This window comes from Sciurus vulgaris (genome assembly GCF_902686455.1).
Source record: "Sciurus vulgaris genome assembly, chromosome: 1".
Lineage (NCBI taxonomy): Eukaryota > Metazoa > Chordata > Mammalia > Rodentia > Sciuridae > Sciurus > Sciurus vulgaris.
The window spans coordinates 6,780,110-6,800,747 of NC_136461.1; the positions used below are offsets into that span (position 1 = coordinate 6,780,110).

General features: G+C 45.3%; 2 protein-coding genes across 3 annotated transcripts in view; both read left to right on the top strand.

Annotated features, from left to right (window-relative positions):
• Positions 1-794, top strand: part of NMNAT1 (nicotinamide nucleotide adenylyltransferase 1) — a 29,645-nt gene extending 28,851 nt beyond the window's left edge. For both annotated transcript variants that reach the window (XM_079143246.1, XM_079143247.1), the window contains exon 5: positions 247-794. In XM_079143246.1, coding sequence (XP_078999372.1) covers positions 247-647 — 401 coding nt within the window. In that variant the 3' untranslated portion in view covers positions 648-794. The remainder of the gene's footprint in view (positions 1-246) is intronic.
• A 7,251-nt stretch (positions 795-8,045) lies between these two features.
• On the top strand, positions 8,046-14,386 carry RBP7 (retinol binding protein 7). Its single transcript, XM_079143433.1, has 4 exons — positions 8,046-8,187; positions 12,732-12,910; positions 13,133-13,234; positions 14,322-14,386. Exons 1-4 carry the CDS (start codon positions 8,115-8,117, stop codon positions 14,370-14,372), a joined length of 405 nt encoding a protein of 134 aa, XP_078999559.1. The 5' UTR covers positions 8,046-8,114; the 3' UTR covers positions 14,373-14,386.
• The last annotated feature ends 6,252 nt before the right edge of the window (positions 14,387-20,638 follow it).

Here is a 20,638-nt window from a genome sequence, read left to right on the forward strand (position 1 = left end):
TTTCACTTTGTGTCCCATACTCGTTGGATGCCTGGAAGAGGCCCCTGTTGGCTTTATGAAGGAAGGAAAGTGAAAGGCACCTGAGCTTACTTTTCCTGCAGTGTGCTTTGGCTTTTGGGGTGTCCTGGGTCATTTTGGGGAATCTGAATCTTCTAAAAACTAAACCATTTTCCCTGAAAAACATATACACACAGTCATTTTAATCCAGAAGCAAACTCTGAAGCTCTGTGGTCTTCTTCCTCCCAGGTGTGCCACAGGTGAAGTTGCTGTGTGGGGCAGATTTTTTGGAGTCCTTCGGTGTGCCCAATTTGTGGAAGAGTGAGGACATCACCCGCATCGTGGCAGACTATGGACTCATATGTGTCACTCGGGATGGAAGTGATGCTCAGAGATTCATCTATGAGTCTGATGTGCTGTGGAGACACCAGAGCAACATTCACCTGGTGAACGAGTGGATCAACAACGACATCTCGTCCACAAAGATCCGGAGAGCCCTAAGAAGGGGCCAGAGCATTCGATACTTGGTACCAGACCTGGTCCAGGAGTACATCGAGAAGCATGATTTGTACAGCTCCGAGAGTGAGGACAGGAACGTTGGGGTCGTCCTGGCTCCTCTGCAGAGAAACGCTGCCCAAGCTAAGTCATAGAAAAGCGTGGACCACTCTTTTGGAGATTTGAAACAGACTGGTGTTAGTAACTCAGGAAAGGAATTGTTACCCTGTTTCATAAACTAAATTTAAAAAATATGATAAAAGTCAGTTGGAAATTAAAATTAGATTTGTTTTTTCTTTTTATCAGAGTGACTAAGATTAATGTTTTTTTTTTTTTTTCTTTTGGGTGCTGGGGATCGAACCGAGGGCCTTGTGCTTGCAAGGGAAGCACTCTACCAACCAAGCTATCTCCCCAGCCCCATTAATGTTTTTAATAAGATCTTTTTTAAAAAAATGTATAACCAGAAGAATGAGAAATTATACTCCATTAGATATGATGTATCAAAGTGCATTCTACTGTCATGTATAACTAATTAAAACAAAATTTTTTAAATTAAAAAAATAATAAGTAACATCATGAAAAATGTACAAATCCCTTTATCAGATTAAAATTTCTTCAGGTTTTAGTGAACTACTAAAGAAACTAACTTCAAATACGTACCACACGAGACAAATAGTGTGAAAAGCGAAAGGTCACTCAAAATTCTGATTTTAGCCGGGTGCTACTTAAGAGGCTGAGGCAGGAGGATAATTTGAGCCAAGTTCAAGACCAACCTGGGCAACATAGCCAGATCTCAAAACAAAACAAAATCAACCCCCCCAAATCCTAACTTTAGTTATGAATGGAACTGACATTTTATGTATGCCTGTTGCTGGGCTGTCCACCAGGATGGACAAGGGAAAGAATTCCTCATTGTATTTTAAATTTTGGGGGTTTTTGTTTTTGTATTTTTCGGTACTGGGAATTTAACCCAGGATCTCTCTAACACTGAGCTACATTCCCAGTCCTTTTAATTAAATTAAATTAATTAATTATTTTAAAATATTTTTAGTCATAGATGGACTCAATATCTTCATTTTATTTATTTATTTTTATGTGGTGCTGAGGATTGAACCCAGTGCCTCACATATATAAGGCAAGCGCTCCACCACTGAGCCACAACCCCAGTCCCTTTATTTTATTTTTGAGACAGGGTCTCTCTAGGTTGCTGAAGCTGGCCTTGAATTTGTGATCCTCCTTCCTCAACTCTTGAGTCACTGAGATTACAGGCGTGTGCCTCTACACCCAGCTCCAGAGAGAGCTTTTTATAGTTTCTGAAAATCATTGTACGATAGAAACAGGATCACGGTTAAATTCCCAATGAAAACAGAATAATTTACTTTTTTTTGTAATTTATATTTCTTACCTATACCACTCCAGATGAAGGTTTTTAATTCTTTAGAAGAAAAAAGAATACTTGGAATTGTGCAATTGTATAGTCAAGATACGAAGCTACAGATGGAAAAAGGAAAAGGTTAACTAATGTTGACAAATGTACATTCTACCACGCCCAACTTCCTATTACAGCCATCCCGCCAACTGTCAGAGACATGAGGGGCACAAAGCCTGGCACCGTGGGTTTTAGTAGGTGCCTGCTGAGTGAGTAAAGGGGCCAGAATCTCAGATCATAGAGATGAGGGTCATTTCCTCCTGGCCCCCTTAACTTTTTGGAGTTTCAGGTTTGAAGCAGGCCTGAAAAATAACCATCTACAGGCAGATGAAACTTGAACTTTGAGTTCTGGAAAAGCACACCTCATTCATCAAAAGCTTCTTCCCACTTCAAGTGCCCACCCTTCCAAGTGCTCATCCACGTTGACCTTAGGACCACTTGGGAAGGCAAGCAGGGGACATTCCCAGGACATCTATTGTCTAGGAAAGAATCTTATTGTTACACTATTTATGGAACAGCTACTTTGTACACAGATCCTGTCGCCAGACTTTTGTTGCAATTCTAAGCAGCAGCAGAAAGAATAGTTTTGGGTGTCCTCCAGGACAGAACATTCTCTTTAGATAATTGAGATTAGAACAATTAATTTCACAGGGCAACAGGTAGTCTCCACTGTTGGGACTTTCTTTAATCGAGAGAAAAATGTACCATTGTTTATTCCCTATGACATCTTTTCCATAATTTGCTTTTGTAAGGTGAATTTAGAGTTCAGGAAATGGATAATGTTAGTGATTTGTTTGTTTGATGTTGGTGGTTTTTATGGGTCAAATTCTGCTCCTTATATGGTATAATTGGAGTGCAGCAAATAAAATTAGCAGTAAAAGTCCTTTACTGGCATCTTTGTTCAAAAAAACAGGGCACATGGGGAACATTTTAGTTGTTGACCTGTGTGTACGGCAGACCTCCTCAGTAGGAGTGGTTCTCTTTGGTGATGCAGGTGTAGGGATTGAGCCAGAGACTCCACCAGGTTTATCCCCTCATACCAAAGGATGCTTTCTTTCCTCGCCATCCTGACAATCTGACCAGAGTAAAGGGGAGCATCCCCTTCAGAGGGCTGCTGTGTCACCCCAACCTCCTGGATTCACTTCTTTAGGAACTCAGCAGTTGCTGTATTATGAAATGAGCTCCTTTAACATTTATTTCGTGGTGCTGTGGAAGTTCATTCTTATGCCACTCAAGATTATTTCCAAAGACCTCTATGTAAATCACCCACCATGATATCCACTCAACTGTGAGAAGGCACAAACGGTGCCCATCTCTGAACTCTGTACCTTGTTTGCCTGCCTTGCTGTTGAACTTCGTAATGCCAACACTTATTGAGTACTGTGTGTTGGGCATGTGCTACTGAGTGCCTTATATCATAAAGAAACTGAGCTTAAAAAAAAAAAAAAAAAAAGAATCTGAGCTAGAGGCTCATACCCGTAATCCCCATGACTCGGGAGGTTGAGGCAGGAGGATCACAAATTCAAAGCCAGCCTCAGCAAATTAGTGAAGCCCTAAGCTACTTAGCAAGACCCTGTCTTGAAGTTAAAAAAAAATAAAATAATAAAAAGGGCTGGGGGTGTTTCTCAGTAGTTCAACACTGCTGGGTTTAATCCCTAGTACCAAAAAATTTAAAAAAATAGAACCACATCTTAGCCAAAAGTTCATGTTTTAAGTCACTAGCATCAAACAAAGGGAAAGAAAGGGCATGGGCTGGGGTTGTGGCTCAGTGCTAGAGTACTTGCCTAGCACATGTGAGGCACTGGGCTCCATCTCAGAACCACATAAAAATAAAGATATTGGGTTCATCTATAACTAAAAGATTTTTTTTTTTTAAATTTCTTCCCTGTTTCCAGAGAAAACTTTTGGTCCTGTCTAGAAGGAAGATCTTGGAAATGTAGAGGAAAAAAATTGCTCCCTATCCTATAGGCAAGCCAATCTCTGACCACATCAACTGAAATTCATTCTGCCCTACTGGATGACCCTTGCTCAGACTGGCCCAAAGCCATACCAACTAGCACAAAGGCTGCAATTATTATTAGTATTTCTATGGCTTTCATTTTCAGGTCAAGTTTTTAGAACAATAAGATTTTAAGGATAGGAAGCATGATTTTTCCATGCCCTGTTCCCATGCTCTGGAAAGCTGGTCAGAGTTCATAGTTCCATCTCCTTTAAATGGCCAGGTATATCTAAGCCTGTCAGATTCCACCAAGCGAATCAGAGTCTTGTGAGAACTGGCAGCTCATTCTGGGCAAGGTACTGGTACCCTGGCTTCCCAAAAAAATGGCATTTCTCCTTTGGAAAAGGTCAAAGTCACTCATTCAGTCAGTCTGAAACATTTATTAGGCCCTTGCCAGGCACTGTTGTGGGCCTGGGGCTACTGTAGGGGTGAGTGACAGGAGCAGTCTCCGCCTTGCCTGGAAAAGGCATGTTTGTGGGTTATGATAGCTATGAAGGACGACAGCAGGGCTGTGACGTGGAGCTGTGGATGTCAGCAGTATACTGAAGGCTGTTCGGAGAAGGGGATTCAGGTTTTACTTTGTTTTATGGTGCGGGGGGTGGAACCCAGGGCCTCACACATGCCGGGCAAGTGCTCGGCCACTGAGCCACACCCCAGCTCTTACAGGTTTTTGAAGAGATCCAAGTGCTTTTTAAAGTTCTAAACCAATGGAGAAATAAGATTTTTTTTAAAAAAAAGCATCAAGTAAAGAACTTTATTACTAATAGTCTAGGTTAGAAGTTGTAGCTTGTGTGAGGGCCATCGTTGGTGTGGTGTCCAAGATGGCCGGAACAGCCTCTCCCATCCCAAATGCTCTTCTCACAACCTGACATCCACCCTCCTCCCATGGAGGGATGAGTTGTCTGTTCCCTCTTTTTGTCTCCTCAGTCTGGGAATGCAGAGCCTCACGTGTTCTGGGCCAGCACTGTACCACTAGGCTATACCTGCAGCACAGCTCCCTCCCTCTGAATTCCAGGAAGGCCGGGACTCTGGTAGAAATGATGTTGTGTGGCTTCTGAGACCAGTTCGCAGAAGGCAGTACGGTAGCTTCTTGGTTCTCCTGGACTCTTTTCTCTGGTGCTGTGAAGGAGCCCAAGCAGCCCTTAGAAAGGCCCACGCGAACCCAGTCCTCTCTCGGGGAATCTGACGTCTTTGCTGTTCTCACGCATTTTCCAACTGATCTCCTAACTGGAGACTTCCTTCTATTCTGGGGGCTGGGGACATAGCTCAGTTGGTAGAGTGCTTGCCTTGCATGCACAAGGTCCTGGGTTCAATCCTCAGCACCAAAAAAAAAAAAAAAAAAAAAGAAAGAAAGAAAGGCCCACACAAAGCAGGACCTGGTCCTACCTCCCAGGCCCGAATGGGCTCCCTGCTAACATGCAGCCATCAGTTTGCTGGTCACGAGCCTAAGCCATTTCGGAAGAGCCTCCAGCTCCCTCTCAAGTCAACTTACTCCAGCTAATGCCACATTGAATTAAGACGAACTGACCCCAGGGAGTCTGCTCCAAATTGCACATTAGTGAATAAAGTAAATTAATGATTTTTTTTGTTGTGATAGGGATTGAGCCCAGAGCTTCATACATGCTAAGCAGATGGACACTCTATCACTGAGCTACACCCCCGCCAATTTCTATTATTTTTAGGCAATTTTTGGGGGGGGGTGGAGTGGAGGGGGCAATAACTTAAACACTAATTCCAGTCTGGACTTTGGAGTAGCCTACCTAAGGGAAAATTTGAATCTGTTAAACAAACACATTCCCAGGTTCACTTTGGGTTTAGAACTTTTGATAGATTAACTCTACCTAGTGGATTAAAGTGGTCCAGTGGCTACACAGCCCCTGGGACAAGCACTCATACCAGTTTGCAAGGGACTTATGTAGTTTCAGCAGGAAAAGTTCCATGTCCCAGGCACTCCTTTAGTTTCAGAGAAACCAGGACAGGTCGTCAACCTAACTGCCCCTAACCAAGCAGCTCATTCTACCTTCTTGAGGAGGAAGCAGATTGTGGACAGAAGCTGCAGGTGTCTGGAGACGATTCTTCTGGCTGGAGAGTGTGATTGGAAAAGACTGGTCCCCTAACAGTGACTCTGGAACTACAAGCCAAAGGAGCTAACTATGCACAAATCAAGCAAGACCATCCTGGAAGAAGGAAAGGGTTAGATTCCTGCAAGAACAGCCACAACAAAACTGCAATGACTGGAGCTACCGAGTTTTGAGAGATACAAGGTAATGCCATTGGAGAAATAGCCACAGACTGATCAGGGAGGGCTTTGTGAACCCAACCCTGGGAGAGAGTACACATTTCCCTCTAAGGCCTAGGGATGTGGTTCAAAGGTAGGCCCCTGTATAGTGTATGCAGGGTCCTAGGTTCATCCCCAGCATGGCAGAAAAAATGAAATTAGGACCACACTCCTGAAGAATGGAAGCAGGGAGTGAAAAGGTCTGAATTGCATTTCTCTTTTTTTGGTACTAGAGATGGAACCCTGGAGCATGCTAGACAAGGGCTCTGCCACCAAGTTACACACCCCGGGCCCTGAACTACCTTCCTTAGAAGTTCACCCTGGCTGCAGTATGGAGAATGGTTGGAAGGACTCCCAGAGAAAACAGCAAATCAGACACTCTAGAACACCTTTGTAGTGGTCTAGGCAGCTCAGGTTGAGATGGCAGAACCAACAGGACTTGATGACAGATTCGATTTGGGTGCGTAGGGAGGGGAGAATTCCTGGTTCTTGGCTTGAGCAACCAGGTGACTAATGGCAGAGTTTATGGAGATGAGAGGAGTTGGAAACATTTTTGTTCTTAAAATTTCTGTCTTGGATGTATCACTTTCCAGATGCCTTTAAGATATTTATTCAAGGGGCTGGAGTTGTGGCTGAGTGGTAGAGCCCTGGGTTCGATACTTAGCACCAAATATAAATAAATAAAATAAAAGATGCATTGGCAGGTTTAAAAAAATGATATTTATTCAAATGGAAACAGTAGGAGGGGCCAGGTGGCCCATGAGCTCAGGAGTCCATTTACCTGGGTTTGAATCATTCTCTTCCACCAACTGTATGACCTTCAGCAAATTACTTAACTTCTCTCAGTTTTTGTCTCTGTCAACTCGTGATAATAAAGTGACTATTGGAGAAGTAGAATTTTGTGACAAATACACAAAGTAAGCTGTCAATAGGGACTGGAGCTCACCGGGAAGGTCAGAAATGCACAGATAAGGGCTGGGGTTGGAGATAGGTTGTAGAGCACTTGCGTAGCACATGTAAGGAAGGTGCTATCAGCACCACAGAAAAGTAAATAAATTTAAAAAAATAAAGGTATTGTGTCCATCTACAACTAAAAATTATTTTTTAAAAAAGAAATGAGCATATCGATCTTGGCACCAACATGGATGGTGGTGTCTGGGGCGAATGAGGTTAGCCCATATTGCCACTCCCTTCTCCCTTCTCTGCTGCAGTGGCTAAATACGGGAGGCTGATTCCTCCAGGCTCCCTTGAGGTTTGAAGTGGCATGTGACAGTTTTGGCTCATAAGATGTAAACACGACTCTGCTGGGGAAGTTTCTGCCACAGGGACAATGGCCAGCGGTGCTTCAGGTCTTCCCCCCATTAGTATGGCTGTCCTGGCTAGAAACCCAACAGCCAATTCCTGACAGTGAGGTGACAAGCAGGTATTAAGGGCCTCCCAATCACAAAGATGCTGCTTCCTTGTTATGGAGATGCGAGATCATCCCAGGCAAGCCCTCCTCTTAGGACTGGTTGGTAAGAAAAATAAGTCCCTGTTTACTGAGATTACCATTTATGGAGCTGGTTTATAGATACATTGGTATTTGCAGTTGACACCGTATTTAGTGTCATGAGTTTGAACACCATCCTTGGTCATTAACATGTAGGCAGAGAAGAAAAGGGCGGCGGGGAACACGGTCTGGTTTCGCCTGTGTTTAGAGGTAAGGGAGAGGAGGGAGCCCCCAAAAAACCGAGTTGCAAGGACGGTGGGCAGTGGCCAGCGCGCGGGCGAAGGAGGCGGGAAACCGCAGGGTGCTGCCCGGCGGTCCCGCCCCTCCCGCCCTGCTGTCCCCTCCGCCCCGCCCCGGCCCCGCCCCTTTTGGAGGGTAAGGTGGGCGCAGCCCGCAGCCTGCAGGTGTCGGCCGCGGACCCCCGACCATGCCAGCCGACCTGAGTGGCACCTGGAACCTGCTCAGCAGCGACAACTTCGAGGGCTACATGCTGGCCCTAGGTAGGGCGGGAGGGACCGCGCCACGAAGGGGACGCTGGAGGGGGCTCCGGCCACTGGTCTTGAGGTCAGGGCGAAGGTGGCCGGGCCTGTCCTGTCTGTCGCCCGATCTCCCGTCCATCCCCCCACGCCTTTCTGTCCATCCATCGCCTGTTCCCTGTCCCCCCGTCCAGCTACCCGTCCTTTGGTCTTCCCGCCTGTCTCTCGAGGACCCTCGTCCGCCGGCCCCAGGGTCCCTCCGAGCCCTGAGTGGGTGTCTCCCCGCCCCGCGGACGCCTCTCGGAACACTCGGGGGCTGGACGAGGGTCCGGCGGGAAAGGCGAGGCCCCGGGCACGAAGCCCCCGCCCGGCCACCAGGCCCACAGCCGCGTTCAGCACGGGACTGGGGTCTGCCGGCCGCACGGAGGACGAGCGGTCGGCAGGTGCTCGGGGCCCGCAGGGTCCGAGGGCCGCGGGAAACTCGGACGGCTTCTGACCCCGCTCCCTTGCGGGCTCCAGCGGGAAAAGGACCCCGGAGCGCTTGGAGGCCACTTGCCCCCCGCCACGCGGTCAGTGGACGCAATTCCCGGCCCGAGGATGGGCCGCGGTGTCTGCAGGGCCGTTTCCGCGGTGGCAATTGCAGGCTAGCTCCAAGGGGACAACTGGTTTGCAGGTGCAGCGAGAGGGCTGAGCCGATGGTCCCCGGCCAGGGGTGTGACAGGTCTGGTGGGGCGTCGGATCAGTATCCTCGCTTCCCGAAGGACCGTGTGCATTTCTTTCCAAGCTGGTAGAGCGCCGCCCTTGGGCACTGATTGTCCTGTCCTTAGTGTCATTCTTCAGATTTGGCGGTTTCAGCACCTACTATGTGCCTAGCGCTTTCACCTACATGACACCGTTCCGTGTTATCCACCCCTCCTCACCCCGTACTGGGGTTGAACCCTGGGCCTCCAGCATGGTAAGCAAGCGCCCTTCCACCGAGTTACATCCCCAGCTATCTGAGGCACTTTTTTATTTTTTAAGATTTTTTTTTTTTTGGGGGGGGGAGTGTGCACTGGGGATTGAATTTAGTGGCACTTTTTATTTATTTTTATTTTGAGGCAGGGTCGCTCTAAATTGCTAAGGGCCTCGCTTTGTTGCTGAGGCTGACTTTAAACTTGCGATCCTCCTGCCTCAGCCTCCTGAGTCACTGGGATTACAGGCAGGTGCCACCATATCTGCTGTCTGTGGCACTTTTAAGAATGACCCAGAGATGTGGCGAGAGCCAGGCAGGGAGTTTGTGGGTCTGGGGACTGCTCTGGCTCCACCTCCTGCTCAACTGACACCAGTTCTCAGTTCCCCCAACTGTAAATGAGAGGGAGCATCTAGCATAGTTTTTTCTTTAAAAAAAAAAAATGCGGGGCACAGTGACTCTGGTGGCTGAGGCAGGAGGATCTCGAATTCAAAGCCAGCCTCAGCAAAAGCAAGGCACTAAGCCACTCAGTGAGACCCTGTCTCTAAATAAAATACAAAATAGGGCTGGGGATGTGGCTCAGTGGTCAAGTGCCCCTGAGTTGGATTCCTGGTAGCTTAGTGGTAGAGCACTTGCCTAGCATGCTAGAGGCCCTGGGTTCAACCTCTAGTAGCCAGGGGGCTGGTAGGTGGGGTGTACTAGGAATTGAACCAGGAGGACTCTATCACTGAGCTACAGCCCCACCCTTTTTTTTTTTTTTTTTTTTTTTTTTTTTTTTCCATTTTGAAAGAGGGTCTCACTAAATTGCCAAAGCTGGCTTTGAACTTTCACTCCTTCTGCCTCAGCCACCTGAGTAGTTGGGATTACAGGTGTGTGCTACCAAGCCCAGCCAGATGCGATAGTCTAAGTATATCCAAAGTACAGACAAGAGTCTCTTAGCATTTTACACAATAGATGAAATCCAGCATTAAAACCTATTGCCAATTCCCAAGAACCTGGGAAGGAAATGATTAGGCACACCTTGTTATTTGTTTGGCAAACACTCACCTCTGCCTTCTGTGTACACAGAATGGATTCTACAGTTCATCTCTTTTCCCCTGGGAGAATAAGGGACTTGAGAACAGATGAGTCTGTGGTCTTTTTTATGTAAAGACCAGCAGGGGCTGCTTTTCAGGTGATTTAGGATAAAAATTAAAAATTTTAAAAATAAGTTCATTATCTTTTTTAAAAATTTTTTAGTTGTTGATGGATCTTTTTATTTATTTTGTTTATTTATATTTTTTTTTTTTTTTTTTTTTTTTGGTCAATGGATCTTTTATTTATTTATAGTTTTTTTTTGTACTGTGAATTGAACTCAGTGGCACTCAACCACTGAGCCACATCCCCAGCCCTATTTTGTAATTTATTTAGAGACCGGGTCTCACAGAGTTGCTTAGCACCTCACTTTTGTTGAGGCTGGCTTTGAACACATGATCCTCCTACCTCAGCCTCCCAAGTAGCTAGGATTACAGGCACCTGGCTATTTTATTTATTTATGTGTGGTGCTGAGTATTGAACCCAGGACCTCACACATGCCAGATAAGCTCTGCCACTGATCCACAACTCCAGCCCACAAATTAACATTTAAGAAGCACACTGCTCTTATTTATCGAGTTGTCAATGGGACAGCTGGTAGAATGGAAGTACTGCAAAACCTTATGTCCTTACTTATGTATATTCTAATGCCAACATAAGCAGAAGTAGTCAAACTTTTCATGAGAACATCTGCTTCTGAAGATGGCAAACAAAGGTACTTGTACTAACCCTCCCACTGAAGACAGCTGAATTAAGCTCCATCAGATATGGAACACACACTTCTTAGGGACCATAGGAGAGAGGCCAAAATAGTAATCACCAGGCTGAGGTCTGGGAGACAATTAGACTCCAGCAGGTGAGCCCAGCACTTAGTGTGGCTCTCACCTGCAGGGTGTTTGCAAGACTAAGCCAGAATTTTGGGAGCTTCATGGGATCAGGGACAAAAGCTGGAGTCCTGAGTCAACCAAGGGTAGAGTCCCTGTAATTGCCCCACTATGGGCTGTGACTTGGGAAAGCTGCACCTGAGGAGTCAAAGAGGACCTGGAATAAATAGTTCTTGAACAGACTGGAGCTTGGCTTTGGTTATCTTGGTCATCCAGAAAAGTCTCAAGCTCTGAGTTAAGGTGCTTCCAGGTAGGGTTCTCAGATAGCTAATAAAAGAAGAAAAACAAACAAACAGAAAAATGCTCTTTAAAGGAGTTAAAAACTCCCCAAGATCTTAAATTGTTTCCACAAATAACTTCTCAAATACAGTGTTCATTAAACAAAGTTAATCAAATATATCGAGAGATAAGACCCCAGGAGTAAGACTCAATAGAAACAACAAACAGATCAGGTACTGAGGCATGCACCTGTAATCCCAGCTATTGGAGAGGCTGGAGTAGGAGGATTATAAATTCAAGGCCAGGCTCAGCAACTTAGTGAGACCCTGTCTCAAAATAAAACACAAAAAGGGACTGGGGATGTGGCTCAGTGGTATAGCATCCTGGGTTCTATTCCCAGTACCACAAAGATAAACAAATCAAAAATGTAAGACCCTCCCATCTTGAAAATTCAAAAATAATAGAATTGGGCTGGGGATATAGCTCAGTTGGTAGAGTGCTTGCCCAAGGCCCTGGGTTCAATCCCCAGTACCGTGAAAAAAAAAAAAAAAAAAAAAAAAAAAAAAAAAAAAAAAAAAACAACCACCACGACAAAATAATAGAATTGTTTTGTGTTTTACTTACATAGTAGTATTGAATGAAAGTCAGCAATAGATATTTTAAAGTTGCAGAGGTTGACCTTGAATTTGCATTCCTCCTGCCTCAGCCTCCTGAGTCACTGGTATTACAGGCATGTGACACTGTGCACTACATACATGAGTGCAGCAGGTTTGTATTTGTTTTGTTTGTTCATCTGTTTGGTGTGAAGATTGAAACTTGGCCCTTGCGCATATGCTCTGCCACTGAATCCCTCCAACACCTTCCGTACTGAGGCCTGAACCCAGCATCTCAAATATGCTAGGCAAGGGACCAACCACGGAGTGATATCCCAACTCTAGTGCTGTCTTAATTTGAAGTTTTAAATACACAGAGCAGGGGCTGGGGCTGGGGCTCAGTGTTAGAACACTTGCCTGGCATGTGTGAGGCCCTGGGTTCAATCCCCAGCCACCGCATATACACAAATAAAGAAATAAAGGTCCATTAATAACTAAAAAAAATTTTAAATAAATATATGGAGCAGAAGACACAGCCCTATACCCTTGGTTTCCTTGTCCCCTTGAGAGCTTCTGGTGAGATTCACAGAACTACTTCTGCCACATCCAACCTCAGATTACCCAGACACAGCCGGACGAATGACCCTCCTGAAAGTCCTTCAGACTTTTCTACTGAGTCTGTGGGAGCTTTCCCTATATATCATTTTTGGCAGAAGAAGACATTGAAGTTGCAAAAGACACTCTAACAATTATATGTAACAATTTGGGAGACTGCTACCAAATTCTTAGTTTTTGCATCTTGCGTGAATGTTCAGACTTGAAAAAAAAACAAAAAAACATATTTTTCAGGTATTGACTTTGCCACTCGTAAGATAGCCAAATTGCTAAAGCCACAGAAAGTGATTGAACAAAATGGGGACTCCTTTACCATCCACACATACAGTAGCCTAAGGAACTACCTTGTCAAATTCAGAGTCGGAGAAGAATTTGATGAAGATAACAAAGGACTGGATAACAGAAGATGCAAGGTAAGCAGCTGTGGGTGCAGCTCAGTGGTAGAGGGCCTGCTTAGCATGGCTGAGGCCCTGGGTTTGACCTCTAGCAGCCCTCCTCAAAAAACAAACAAGGTCAAAGTTAAAGTAATAATATAGGTTCTTGATTTTGCAAGGTTAACGTGGCACACAGTCTACTTAGTAATATTTGAGGATCCTGCCAGAACAAACCAACATTTTCTTTCCTTCCTCACACAGAGCTTGGTTACCTGGGATAATAACAAACTCACCTGTGTGCAGAAGGGGGAGAAGAGGAACCGAGGTTGGACCCATTGGATCGAAGGAGACAAGCTTCACCTGGTATCTCCCATATTTTGCCCATAGTTTTAATGAAATGATGCAATATTAAAGGAAATGTTAAACAGGAAGGCTTGACTGGTAATCCTACTCTCCCAACTAAACAGTTTTTGAATTTACAAATTACCTTCCTTCTCTACCAGAATATTCTGCCTTTTTATTTTATAGAAACCTTTTCTAGGTCTCTACATTGTTTTCCCATTGAATTAGCCATATACTTATGGAACATATTTAGTGGTCATAACCAAGATCATTTTGTCCTTTTAAATCAAACACTCCAGAGAATATGAATTCAAAATGTTAAGCTTACTAAGTTTCACACTCCACATTGATCCCTTCTGTTAACTTTACTATTATTAACATTTATATAGACCTTCTAGGCAAGTTTCAAGGGACTCTCAAATAGCTTTATAAATGTTAATTAGACTTTCTAAGGTCTCATAAATTTAATCTCCCTAACCAATGGGCAGGGAGATTTAGACTGATTAAAGTGATTTGTCCAAAGTCTCTCAACAAGTGGGGTAACAGTAGAAGCCCACAAGTCCTGTATTGTTGTCACAAGTAACCAAACTGACAGCCACATGTGCTATTTAAAGACCACCTCCAGGTACCCCTGAAGAGGGGAAGGAAGCTCTGGCCCCTCACCATGCGAGTTCTATGCATCTCTTCCACCTAGCTGTTCCTGAGTTGCATCCTTTATCACAAACACATAATCACAAGTAAAGCACTCTTCTGAGTTCTGTGAGCCATTCTACCGAAGTATCGAACCAGAGGAGGGGATCATGGGAATCCCCAGCTCAGAGCTGGTCAGCTAGAAGTACAGGTGGCCCTGAACTCAGGTCTGAAGTGGAGGCAGTCCTGCCAGACTGAGCCCTTAACCTGTAGGGTCTGTGCTGACTGTGGGAGTTAGCATCAGAACTGAACTGGATTGTTGAACACATAGGTGGTGTCCAAGAGTGAAGAAGTAGGGTTGGAAAGATGCCACACATTTGGTGTCAGGAGGAAAGAACCCTGCTTATTTGGTGTCAGAAGTGTTGAGAGTCAAAACAGACTGTATGCCAACTACTTCTCTTCTTCTTCCCTGTCTCAGGAAATGTTCTGTGAAGGTCAAGTGTGCAAACAGACTTTCCAAAGAGCCTGACCTACGGCTGCAGCTCAATGCTGCAGTGACACTGCAGAGTGAATGGGGGTTCATCTGACCTAGGAAGGGACCTTGTGGCTGGAGAGACAGCACACAGCCTGTACACCAGAAGTGATTTGGATCATGGGAAAGCTGTTCGGCTTCAATAAACCTCTCAAAGTGACTCTGATATTGTTCGTTTAAAATTAGCAAGGCCTATTATTTGAAGAAGTACTTGAAAGCCATCTTGGAGCACAAGGCACCCACCAGTGGTACATGCTGGGTGTTACAGCTTCGACCTATAGGTTTAGGGGCACAAAATTCAGTTCACAACACTAAAGATGTGGAGGAATGAGTCAGCCATAGAACCAAGTAAAGATTTAGGGTCACAATGGGCAGAACAGGGCAATAAGGTGCAAGTCCCTGAAGCCTAAGCCTTCAAAATATTGTTTATTTCAGGTACTGGGGATTGAATCCTGGAGCGCTCTACCACTGAGCTAGATCCCCAGCCCTTTTTATTCAAGACAGGGTCTCCCCAAGTTGGTGGGGGGCTGATCTCAAACTTCTGATCCTCCTGCTTCAGACTCCTAAGAGGCTGAGACCACAGGTGTGCACCACTGTGCCCAGCCTAAACTTTGCATCCTAACCCTGGAAATAACCAAATAGGAATTGTTTTCTTTTTGTACCAAGGACTGAACCCAGGTGTGCTTAACCACTGAACCACATCCCCAGCCCTTTTTATTTTTCATTTTGAGGCAGGATCTCTTTAAAGTTGCTTAAGCCCTCGCTAAATTGCTGAGACTGGCTTTGGACTTGCGGTCTTCCTGCCTCGGCCTCCGAAGCCGCTGGGAATACAGGCCTGACCAAACCGTTTCTTTATTAAAAAAAAAAAAAAAAAAAAAAGGAGGAAAGAAGGAAAGAAAGCCCGCATCCCAGCAGCCCACACCACAAAGGAGAGGCTTGTTATGATTTCAGCCTTCGTCCTTCCCTGCACACAGCTCTTGTTTTCAGGCATTTTAAATTTATTTTTGTTCTTTAATTAAATTAAACTTCCTTTTTGTTTTTGCGATGTTGTAGATCGAATTAGGCATTTTTTTAAAAAGGTTTTTAAGTGCTGGAAATGAAGAAAAACGTGGCTTTGTAACTGCAGCAGCCTCTCCCTCTACTCCAAGGTCAAGGCGGGCGCGCAGCTTCCGGGCCGCCTGGGCTCGGGTTCTGCAGGGCGGAGGGAGCCCTCGCGGCTGCGTGGGGTCCGGGCGGAGGGCGGCGGGGGCCGCGTTCTGCGCAGCGGGGACGCGGGGCTCCTCCGGTCCCTAAGTTAGGGCTGGGCCAGCTGCGCGCCCTCGCGTCCTGGGAGAGACGCAATGACGGGGGGCGGCGGGGAAAAGTATGAAAGAAGACGCCGGCTCTGCCTGCCTGGGGACAGAGGAGGGCGTCTGGAAGGGACCCCGGGAGACGTCCGTGCCCCAGGCCTGGGGTGGGGCTGCCGAGCCAGCTGAGGCCAGGGGCCTCCCAGAGCCATCGCTGCTAGCAGAGGGTGGCCAGGGACCCTGTGTGGGAACGAACCCCCGGGGCAGGAGGGAGCGTTCTTTTGTTTTGTTTTTGTTTTTGTTTTTGCTTTTTGTACTGGGGATTGAACCCTGGGGTCCTCTGCCACTAGTTGCATCCCCAGCCCTTTTTACTTTCCATTTTGAGACAGGGTCTTGCTAAGTTCCCCTGGCTGGCCTCTAACTTCCGATGCTCCTGTCTCAGCCTCCTGCATGCACCACCACACCTGGCTGTTTTTAGTTTTTGTACTTTTGAAATTGTGGTAAAAATACGTATACTATGGTCCCGGGCTGCGGTTCTGTGGTGGAGCGCTTGCCTACACGCATGAGGACTTGGGATGGAGCCCCAGCACCACCGAACAAAACCTAAATTCACCACCTTAATCATCCTAAAGAAGACAGGCCTGTCCTGGCAAGTACAGTCACATGCTGCGCAGTCGCCACCATCTCCAGAAGGGTTTCATCTTTCCAGACAGAAATTCTGACTCTATTAAACATGATTTCCGGGGTTCCTTGCCCCAGGTCCCAGAATCACCATTCTACTGGCTGCTTCTATTAATGTGGCCACTCTAGGTACCTCGGCTAAGTGAAATCACACAGTATTGGTCCTCTTGTGTCTGGCTTACTTCACTTGGCAGAAATCTCTAAAGTTCAGCCGTGTTGATCCTCCTGCTTTAGCTTCCAGAGCCTCTGGGATTAAGGGTATGTACCACTGCACGCGGCCCACCTTACCTTTTTAAAATTAAGAGCAGTCAAGATGGTTGTCTCTTTCTATCCCTGTTGTATGGAGTAACCAAGGGCCTTTGGGGGAAGCTGATCTGGGAATATGGTGCTCTGAGGATCTTTCTGACACCCCATGTGCAGCTTTTTCCACATTAACTACCGATTCTCCCATCTTCAGACACCAACTCGGCGTCCAGCAACTCAATTCAATTACTACAGTTTACCTGGAGTGAGCATCACATCCCTCAAGTTAAAGGACTCAGGGTAGAAGAAACAAAGATTGTCAAAAAAGAGACATGGGGAGGGAAAAGAGACTGTAGCTTTAAATCTAAAAGCTTCAAGGTTAGGATTTCCTCCCCAGACCTGTTTTTCCTCCAGGCCTGTGACTCCCACATTTCTGAGAAATCTATAAACCTTAGAGTTATTGTTAATTCACTCATCTATGAAAATCGCCTTCTTTTGATTAAAACCGTGTACACTGTTAACGTGCAAATCTGTCACATAAAGGAGACAATGTCAACCTGAAGATCCTGGGGAGGACCAAATGACCATGAACATCCTGTGAGCCAGGATCACAGAGCCAAGTTCACCAGGCTCCTCATGCCAACGCCTCACAAAGTTTCCCTTATTATTGTTATTTATTTATTTTCATGTGATGCTAGGGATCCAACCCAAGGCTTCATGCATGTCAGCCAAGTACTCTACCATTAACCACATCCCCAATCCAAAAAGGTTCCTGTGGAAGGAGACCTCAGGGGCTGGGGTTGTGGCTCAGTGATAGAGCATTCACCTAGCACGTGTGAGGTACTGGGTTCAATCCTCAGCACTACATATAAATAAAATTTAAATAAAGGTATTGTGTCCATCTACAACTAAAAAGATCTTTTTTAAAAAAACATGTCTTGGGTTGGGGAGATAGCTCTGTTGGTAGAGTGCTTGCCTTGTAAGCACAAAAGCACAAGGCCCTGGGTTCGATTCCCAGCACCCAAAAAAAAAAAAAAAAAAAAAGCATGTCTTAGAAGCGGGTGAATAGCTTACCCTGTAGAGTGCTCGCTGACCGTGTGCACAGGACCGGGTTTGAATGCCCAGCACCTCAGAAGAAAGCAAAGAGTGAAAAAAAAAAAAAAAAAAAAAAAGCATGTCTCACTCTGAAGATAGCACACTTCTGCTCTGGGAATATACATCTTCACCTGTCAGTATTATTATTATTATTATTTTGTACTGGGAATTGAATCCAGTGCTTAACCACTGAGCCACATCCCCAGCCCCTTTTAAAATATTTTATTTAGTGATAGGGTCTCACTGAGTTGCTTAGGGCCTCGCTAAGTTGCTGAGGCTGGCTTTGAACTCACAATCCTCCCGCCTCAGCCTCTCTAGTTGCTGGGATTACAGGTGTGTGTCACTGCACCCAGCTTCACCTGTGATTTTTCTATTAAAGTTCTTCCTCTTTGCTAAAACCTGACACATCCTTAAATTCTTTTGTGCAATGTGTTAAGAGCCTTGAAGTTCCAAGTATAGGTCTTTTCTGCCTCTGGAGAGACCTCCTCAGTACCCCTTAAGGTGACAGTCCCTCAAGACTACTCTCCCTTCAGATCCCAACTGCAAACTGGGTGTGTAGCAGTGATTCGCTTCATACTTTCAATATGGGCTTTGCTACTAAAACTGACCTGTTTTTCTCACCTCCCTAATCCTCTCCTCCCTGATCTTCTTCTCCCTGATCTCTTCCTTCCTAATCTCTCCTCTCTAATTTTAGGAAACAGATTCCTTTGGATCACCTCTGTAAAAACCCCCTGCTGGGCTGGGGCTGGGGCTCAGTAGTGGGGCTGGGGCTCAGTAGTAGATCGCTTTCCTAGTATGTGTGAGGCACTGGGTTTCATCCTTGGCACCACATGAAAATAAATAAAATAAAGGTCTCATGTTGATCTACAACAGCAAAAAATAAAAAATAAAATAAAATAAAAAAATAAAAATAAAACCCCTTGGGGAGAATCACAGCCTCTAGGACAGGAGTCCCCTGTGTTTCTCCTTTGCTAACAAAGCAATAAAAACTTTTTTTTCCTTTTTCTCAAAACCTTGTCTTCATTATCGGATTGGCAACAGGGACAGGGACTGAGCTTTTGGTAAGAGGTTCCAGACTACCTACAGTTCTGTCTAGCCAACTATAAGTTCAGGGGTTCTCCCCCTTAGGTTCAGTATTTGGTAGAATAACTTGCAGAACTCAGGAAAACACTTTGCTTAAGTTTGTTGGTTAATGACCAAAGATACAGCTCAGGCACTGTCAAATGACATGCACAGAACAAGGTTTGGGTCGGGGCGCTGAGTTTCCCTGCCCTCTCCAGCTGGCATCATCCCCCTACACTTAGATGTGCTCACTGATCTAGAAACTCTCTAAACCCCATGTTCAAGAATGTTTATAAAGCTCAATCTCCAGCCCCCCTTTCCTCCAGAAGGTCAGGGTGAGGGTGAGTTTCCATCCTCTAATTGAATGTTGGTCTTTCTGGTGAGCAGCTTCCATCCTGAATCATCTCAGTAGCATTGACACTGGTATGTTCTAAAGAGGTTTAGTATGAATAATGAAAGACACTTCAATGGCTCAGGAAATTCCAAGAGCTCGGTGCCAAAATCAGGGACAAAAACCAATTACATGCATTTTTATTTATCATATTTATTTGAGAAGGTGTTGAACCTCTGGGCTCAAGTGATGCTCCCACCTGAATCTCCTTGTCCTGGTGGCTAATCCTTTATGAATTGATCTTTGCAGAGAGTTTTCCCTTCCTTTTGCTCAGCATTCTAGATTAAAAAAAAAAAAAAAAAAAGCCACACTTAAATGATCAAGATGTTACCTGTCAAATAGTCTTTGTTTTGATTTACAAAACCCAGAACACTTGCTGACCTTTGGATTATATCAGAATACATTAGATGATGCTTAGTTTGCAGAAAATTAATGTCTAAAGAGTTATAGGAACCAGGGGCTGGGGTTGTGGCTCAGTGGCAGAGTGCTTGCCTAGCACATGCGAGGCACTGGGTTGGATCCTCTGCACCACAGAAAAATAAATATACTTTAAAAAGTTATTGTGTCCATGTACAACTAAAAAACAAAAAACAAAGACTTTCCTGTACCTGGGTTTCCCAAGATGACCCTCTCCCATCTTCTCAGGTCACTTAAGCTTGAATAAATCTGAATTCCTTCCTAACAACTCTCATCTCCTGTATATTGGTTTCGAGTGGTGAGCAGACAGGCTTGGGTTTGGTAACATCCTGAGTAGCCAGTGACAGGAATTGTGCTACCATGTCCAGTTTCTATTGTTAATTAATTAATTAATTTGCAGTGCTGGGGGTCAAACGGAAGGCCTTGCACATGCTAGGCAGGAGCTCTTCCACTGAACTATACCCCCAGCCCAAATAGATATATTTTTTGTTATACTTGTGGCAGTAACTGATATCCGAATGGAGTCACTAATGTCAAACTATAACACAATGGAGCCAGAAGGTCATGAAGAAGGAGGCTGCCAAATGCACACAGGGTTTTAAGAAGACTTATCACAAGGAAGCCCTGCATGGAGGCCCATGATGAGAGCCACCCAAGGAATTCCCTAAAAATGCAGTATTCCAGGAGTTTAGGACACAGCTCAGTGGTGCAGCCCCGGCCTAATACATGAGGCCCTGTATTTGATTCCCACTATTTGAAAGACAGAAAAAAAAAAAAAAAATCTCCTGCAACAATGTTCTTTATTTCCAAACAACTTATGCTGGGCTGGGGCTGTGGCTCAGTGGTAGAGCGCTTGCCTGGCATGTATGAGGCCCTGGGCTTGATCCTCAGCACTGTATATAAATAAATGAATAAAATAAAAGTCCACTGAAAACTAAAAACAAACAAACAAACAACAAAAAATAAACCCCGGCTTATTCAGACATCCCCCTTTTATCTTTAGAAGCTTCCCCATGCTTCAGCCTCCTCAGATGCACCTATGGTTCACCAAGAAATGCCTGTCCCAGGTCACAATCCCTTGTTCTTCC